Genomic DNA, 7,862 nt, shown 5'->3' on the forward strand with positions numbered 1-7,862 from the left:
GAGAAATTTATATTTAATTTCATACTTACTGGAGGGGTGGTGGATAAAAATAGAGAAGAGGGGATGTATGGAGAAAATGTGTCACATATGTCATACTAGGAGAAATTCAGGATTTTTTTAAATATTGTCATATAAAATTAAGAACTTAAAACTTATATACTACTAAAATATGGGTTATTAGTTAAAATTTTATGCTATAATAATTAGGATATCATAAAGAAAAAATATATTAGTAAAATTTATATTTTCAGTCACTAAAACCTTGTGACATGCACAGTAAAGGATACCCATCTCAATAGTTAAACCTTGTCTAAATTAACATTCCCATTAAAAAATTTGTAAATCAACTGCTGAATGTGAAGCTCATGTTACCCTTTCAAAAACATACTGCAAGGGCTACTCGTTAGCATACCTAATGGAAATTCATTACTATTATTCTTTATTATACCTAATCTAACCTAAAAAGTTTCAAATTTTTACATTTAAGTTACTTTTAAAATAATACACATGAAAATCAAGAAATCAAGTACTTACCTGGGTCTTGTTTTTGCTGTGGTTGACATTTAACCTTACTTTTTTTATACTAATGGTAGTAGTGCACTAAATTATTTTTCATTAAATCAAATAATGCACCAAAGGACACAGAATAATAACACATAAAAAGGAGACAATTTTCTATAACTATCACAGTTTTTCTGGCTTTCTAACTATGAGACAAGAGCTGTTAAAAATTCAGCTGAGCTCATCGATGTGTTTCACGTGGAAATAAAGTTTGAACTCGGAGCAAAATAGACAATTCTCTGTATAGAACACAATGTAATGGAATATGCCATTTGATAGATTAAACCTTGGCCTTCTATTGGTTGCAAATAATATAGTATTAAATGTCAGAGAGAATAACTGACAATTTCTGAAAGAGAGAATGCGAAAGGTGGGCGTGGCAAGTGGGGTCTGATTTTCTATTTGGTGGCTCTGTAACCAAACAAGATTGAAGGCCATAAAATTGTGCTTTGCCTAAGTAATTATGACATTATAATAAGTAATTTATGTTAATTTTCATAATTCTTGCAATAGGTGGTAAATAAATTAGAGAAAAAGGGAAAATGTCACACTAGGGGGAAATTGAGGATTACTTTTTTAAACATTGCCTTATAAAATGAAGAACTTAAGACATAAAATGTTGAAATTTGGATTAATGGCTACGTTTTTACACCAAGTTTATTTATATACCATGATAAGAAAGTAGTTTAATTAAGTTTTGAAGGTAACTCACTAAAACCTCCTGACATATGCACAAAATGATGCCCACTCTGAAAGAGTTGATGAGTAAAATAAATTAGTTACCTACTTGGCAATATGAATACATACACACCTTTATACTATTTCATTCTGGAAGATAGTTTGAGGCTCTTCAGCTTTTACCTGTTTTATTTTGTACTCAGATTTTCTTAGTATTGTGAGCTTATGTTTTCATTCTATTAAAATGGTTGGTAAATAACACCTACCAGTTGCTTCAGTAGCTTTGGAAGAATGTCATCTAAGGCTCTGACTCCAACAGTCGAATGCAGACTGTCAAACGTCTTGGCCGCAGCTTGGCGGACTTCCTTCAGATTATCACAAAGGGCTCTCCTGAAAGTTTAGTTCACATTTTAACTCAAACAGCAGCAGGATCTGCCAACAAAAGTTATTCTATAAAGTAAATCAGAATGTCGTAGAATAAATATAAGATGAAGTCTATATAATTAAACACAAAAACTACAATGCATACTAAAAAAAGTGTATCTATAATTTCTGCTAAACCTCACCTGACAGTAGGAACCAAATTATCGAAAAATGTGAGAACCATGTCTTTACTTGTGGATGCCGTGATCTCACTGAGACCAATACACACCCCTTGTCTCTGGTCTGACTGGTCAGAATCTAGACCACTTTCAAGTATAGGAATAATTTCGGGTAACACTCTTTCTCCAAGCTTACGTACTAGGTCTCCAAGAGTCCGAGCCGCTACCTGGAGAATTCAGTGATTAATAAGTTTTCAGTTTTACCAATTTATCTAAGCTGAGTTTGATTTAAAAAATGCATGGAAACAAGAATTGTTATCAAACTCAGTATAATATGTATTAACATACAATGTGATAATGGCTTAAGATACAGACAAACACCAAAAAGCTTTCAAACTCCATGTTGCCTCTGACTGAGACTTTTAGCTCAGATGGAATAGTTCTAAAGCCACATGTTTTAACCATCAATAAAGGAACCAGACAACTACAACTGAAGCTTACACATTCAACATGGATTAACAAGTTGTAAGTTATATTACAGATTCAACATGGATTAACAAGTTGTAAATTATATTACAGATACAACATGAATTAACAAGTTGTAAGTTATATTACAGATTCAACATGGATTAACAAGTTGTAAGTTATATTACAGATTCAACATGGATTAACAAGTTGTAAGTTATATTACACATTCAACATGGATTAACAAGTTGTAAATTATATTACAGATTCAACATGGATTAACAAGTTGTAAGTTATATTACAGATTCAACATGGATTAACAAGTTGTAGGTTATATTACAGTTGAATCTGTAATATAACTTACAACTTGTTAATCCATGTTGAATCATGGATTAACAAGTTGTAAGTTATATTACAGATTCAACATGGATTAACAAGTTGTAAGTTATATTACAGATTCAACATGGATTAACAATACTCAAGTTGTAAGTTATACTATTGTTGTTACTTCCCATTCATTTTAACTCTTATTTAATAATACTGCCTCTCAGACAATGAAACAAATACTCATTTTCAGTGTACTTGCCTGACGTTTGTCAAAGCTGTTACTGGCTAAACAGCCTAATAATAATTGAAATAGAACAGGCAATATTTCACGAAGAGTCCGTGGTGTGTTAGTGACCACCACCTTCCAGACGTGAAGAGCCGCCTGGCGAACCATCAGAGCGACATCAGCCCTCTCCATATATAATCCAGCCAGTACTCGGTTTCTACATTCTGCACCCAGTGCGTTCAAAATAGCCTAAAATAGCAATTGCAATCAGAAAAATAAGTTTCCCGTAAACCATAAACTTTTCCAATAAAAATACATATCTGTGTTTTAAACAAATAAATTTATAATGTGGTAGTCTCTCTCCATTTAATACATTACTAGTCAGTTATTGAGGAATAAAAATCTAACATATACAAGTGAAATATGTAGTTCTTACCATACGTTCCTTCTACACACTCAATAATTGGTTTCTTCGAAAAATGTTTTTGACAAATAAAAAAACATGTAACAGATGAAAGTTTTTATGACCTTAATCTTCTATACTTTTCTAGAAACAGTATATCCATCATTCTACATTTGGATGGAAACTACCTTAATTAACAAGGTATCCTTATTAAACGTGGTAAAAAGTACTTATTGTATTTTACTCCTCTTATTAAACATGGTAAAAAGTACTTATTGTATTTTACTCCTCTTATTAAACATGGTAAAAAGTACTTATTGTATTTTACTCCTCTTATTAAACATGGTAAAAAGTACGGAGTAAAATACAATAATAAGAAAGAGGAGTAAAATACAATAAGTACTTTTTACCACGATTTAAATTAAATGTGGTAAAAAGTACTTATTGTATTTCACTCCTCTTAATAAATGTGGTAAAAAGAAGTTATTGTATTTTACTCCTCTTATTAAACATGGTAAAAAGTACTTTACTCCTTTCATGATCTAACCATTATTTTCAGACACAATATTCAAGATGTTATTAATATCTAAATAGAATATCTACCTTATGGGATTGTTCTGTTCCGAAATTGTCATCTTCACCAGCGGTGTCTGTCGACATTTTCCCAGTAACACCTACAGAATATACAACATAAGTTGAGCCGATTGAAAGAAAAAAAAAACATTCAAAATTCATTTACTTTAATTGTATATTTTTCTCCTCTCTCTGTGTGTGTCTCTACTTCTTTAATTGATCTTTGGAAAATAAAAGAGAACAGAAGGAGCATCAAACCAAAGAGGGTCAAATAATTAATTTTGGCAAATTAAAAAAAACAAACAAAAAAAGCAGTCAAAAGCAAAATGACTTAATGCCAAAATACAAAAGGAATAAAAATTATTTAAACTTGATAATAAACTTAAGAATATATATACACTAAAAAAAGTTTCCAAATCACACCAGAAATCTTGTAGAGCAAATCTCCCAGCAACTGGACGGAACTGTAGCGAATTCTCCAGTTGTCATCAAATAGTCCCTGCTCAAGCTGGGGAAGTAGCATCTCGATAGCTGTATCAGAGTACATACTAACAATCCTCTGACCAGCTTTTAGTGCCGTGTCCCTGACAAACTCGTTCTCGTCAGCCAAGGCCTACATGAGGAAGACACATGATCGAGTTTGAGAACAAGAAAAAAAAAGTTTTTTTGAGTACAGAAATAATAAAAAAAAAATATATAAACCAACCAATCTAAACAAAAGAACAAGGTAGTTTAAACATTTTAAATACAAAACTGTTAAGCTTCATGAAATCGTGAGCCGAGTTCATAAAATGAATATAAATTTCACTACAAGCCTTCCCCTGCTAACACTCATACAACACCGTTTAGGTAACTTTCTGTGTTGTTGCTCTTCAGAATTTTCCTGAAAAGCAACATAAAGGATGTATGTACACAGCCAACCCTAATTTTGAACTGACAACGAAAAGAAGTCACTGCTAACTCTTGGGTCACTCTTAACAAACAAATAGCGAGATCTGACCTTTAGTGTATCCACAACTCTGAAGGGCAGAGATGTTTCTGTAGAATGTGTGCCCAAACCCTGATGAAGTTCTATATACAGCCACAAACACTAGAATAAGTGCCCACCCTAAACCCTAATGAAGTTCTATATACAAACACTAGAACGTGTGCCCAATCCTTGACCAAGTTCTATATACAGCCACAAACACTAGAACGTGTGCCCAAACCCTGATGAAGTTCTATATACAGCCACAAACACTAGAATAAGTGCCCACCCTAAACCCTGATCAAGTTAGATATATCGATATATTCTGCTCTTATAATATTTTCAAGTACTTTTGAAGAAAAAAAAGGCCCCTTTTCAAGCACTTTCAAGGATGCGTATGGACCCTTTCTTGAATCACAAAATTATTTTTTAAGTTTAAACACAAGGGTGGAAAAGTTGGTAAAAGGTTCATCCAGTTGTAGAAACATAGGGTACACTTCCATCAATATATACACAACACACGTGGGTTAACTTTATTTAGGTATGTTTGGATTAAATTACTCCAGTTTTCATCTTTTAATTTCACGAAGCAAAATTCTTAAAATTACATTATTTTTTTGCGTGCATTTTGTCTCTTGCACAAATTTTCAAAAGTTCCAAGTCTCTGTGATGATGTTGTCCACAACTAAGAAAGCACTGAAAGAACACTAAAAAATTAGTTTTATATATGTAGTTGTAATTCGATCCACTAGAACTTGGTGGAGCAGCTTCCTCGACTCATGTGGCGATACATGATTTTTCTACATTTCTTTTAAAACACTGTACAAGGCGGAGCATTGAATTAATTATACAATACACATCACCTAGATAAAGAGGACAAATAAAGTACAAATCATGCTTGTTGGTTTGTTCATTCTCAAGAACAAAGCTACACAATGGGCTATCTGTGCTGTGCCTACCACAAGTATCAAAACTCAATTTATACCATTATAAGCCTTCAGATGTACCACAAGTTTCGGGCAATCTACGATGTCATCAAATACTAACCCATAAGATTGGATTGATAATTTTTCCAATGTATTGAGAAAACTCTCTCGTGAACACCATAGGTAGGTAGATGAACATCATTATGTAGCCATCTTTTACATGGGGGGCTATATCCGTTCGTTCTGCTGTAGCAATGATATCTGGCATAAGTCTCTCCAGTTTCTCAACTCCAAGTCCTCCCATTACCTCACTGAGTCCTAAAACATAAAAATCAGTTACATTTTACAGACTCCTTCCAAAAAAGTTCCTAGACTTTACACATTATTCAAATATATCACAAATACTTACCGACGTTGATTCTAGAACCTTACAAGTACTACTCAAGTTATGTTGAAATATAACACCACACTTCCAATCCACACTACTATCAATGGAACATCACACTAAATCTAAACAATGCTACTGAAAGAACACCACACCACCATCCACACTGCTACCAACAGGAACACAACAACAATTATCCACACTGCTACTAAAGGAACGCCACATTTACCATCCACACTGCTACTAAAGGAACACAACACTAACCATCCACACTGCTACCAACAGGAACACAACAACAATTATCCACACTGCTACTAAAGGAACATCACACGAACCATCCACACTGCTACTAAAGGAACGCCACACTAATCATCCACACTGCTACCAAAGGAACACCACAATAACAATACACACTGCTACCAAAGGAACAACACATTAACAATACACACTGCTACCAAAGGAACACCACATTAACAATACACACTGCTAAATTTTCTAACATAACAGACAAGTGGAACTGTTAACATCAGTCTGCTGTCAAGATCCTTTGCACCAACCAACTTATTACATGAGCTTTGGACTGATTCCCCTACAGATTGAGAATAACATTGGTAGCAGTAAGGACTCACAAGATGTGGTTATGTGATGTTTATTTGCTGACAGTGTCTATTATTAATGTGGTGTTCCTTTGGTAGCAGTGTGTATTGTTAATATGGTGTTCTTTTGGTAGCAGTGTCTATTGTTAATGTGGTGTTCCTTTGGTAGCAGTGTGTATTGTTAATGTGGTGTTCCTTTGGAGAGTATTTAACAGCTGTAAATTAGGGATTACAGTATTTGAACATTGTGCTCCCTGACCAGACTATAACCCATGTGTCATGGAAGGTCCTGATCTGACCAAAAATACCAGTCTGTACGGCTTATATATATATTAATGTAGAAAGTATGTTTTGTTACTAAGCTTTAAGAATCGTGAGCAGCAGTATATGTAATGTCCTATCATTCTTCTTCGTATGTGTTAGCATTGTGTTATCCACTGCCTACATGGTTACTATTGGGCAAAAGGTGGGATTGGCTGATATATCAATAACGAGGTGTGTAATCAGAGAAAAATTGCATCTTGAACCCCGGACCTTCCACTTCACTGCCCAGCATCTAAAGAACTAGGCTACTGCTAAAGAGATATTCACAAATTAGAAAACTAGAAAATGAAACATGAGATTACACTCAACTCATGCTCAGTAACTCTTTCTGGTTTAGAGCTGAGCCTAACGAAACTAAGTGAAGTCAACACATTAGTCCAAAACCTAGAATGGATCAACATATTTATCAATACGAATGAGAGGACACAGCTGTTAAATGCTTATCTTCAAAGTTTGTCACCATTAACTCCATCCTCCTGAACAAGAGTGACAGTCAACAATGAAGTCAAGCATATCACACCTAATGAACCACACAACAGTGAGAGTCAGCTATAAAGTCAGGCATATCACACCTAATGAACCACACAACAGTGAGTCAGCTATGAAGTCAAGCATATCACACCTAATGAATCCCACAACAGTGACAGTCAGCTATAAAGTCAGGCATCTCACACCTAATGAATCCCACAACAGTGACAGTCGGCTATGAAGTCAGGCATATCACACCTAATGAACCACACAATGGTGACAGTCAGCTATGAAGTCAGGCATATCACACCTAATGAATCCCACACAATGGTGACAGTCAGCTATGAAGTCAGGCATATCACACCTAATAGGGAACCACACATGGTGACAGTCAGCTATAGAGTACAGGCATAAACACCTA

At 34.3% G+C, this 7,862-nt stretch overlaps 1 protein-coding gene across 1 annotated transcript in view; it reads right to left on the minus strand.

Moving 5' to 3' along the window:
* LOC106476565 (eIF-2-alpha kinase activator GCN1-like) overlaps window positions 1-7,862 on the minus strand; it is a gene marked incomplete at its 3' end in the record, with an annotated part of 13,548 nt that overhangs the window by 2,120 nt on the left and 3,566 nt on the right. The window contains exons 3-8 of the mRNA XM_013937212.2: window positions 5,790-5,986; window positions 4,199-4,388; window positions 3,806-3,876; window positions 2,833-3,048; window positions 1,806-2,008; window positions 1,506-1,629 (exon numbers count right to left, since the gene is read on the minus strand). Coding sequence (XP_013792666.2) covers window positions 1,506-1,629; window positions 1,806-2,008; window positions 2,833-3,048; window positions 3,806-3,876; window positions 4,199-4,388; window positions 5,790-5,986 — 1,001 coding nt within the window. The remainder of the gene's footprint in view (window positions 1-1,505; window positions 1,630-1,805; window positions 2,009-2,832; window positions 3,049-3,805; window positions 3,877-4,198; window positions 4,389-5,789; window positions 5,987-7,862) is intronic.

Source organism: Limulus polyphemus, unplaced genomic scaffold (genome assembly GCF_000517525.1).
Source record: "Limulus polyphemus unplaced genomic scaffold, Limulus_polyphemus-2.1.2 Scaffold10902, whole genome shotgun sequence".
NCBI classification, from domain to species: domain Eukaryota; kingdom Metazoa; phylum Arthropoda; class Merostomata; order Xiphosura; family Limulidae; genus Limulus; species Limulus polyphemus.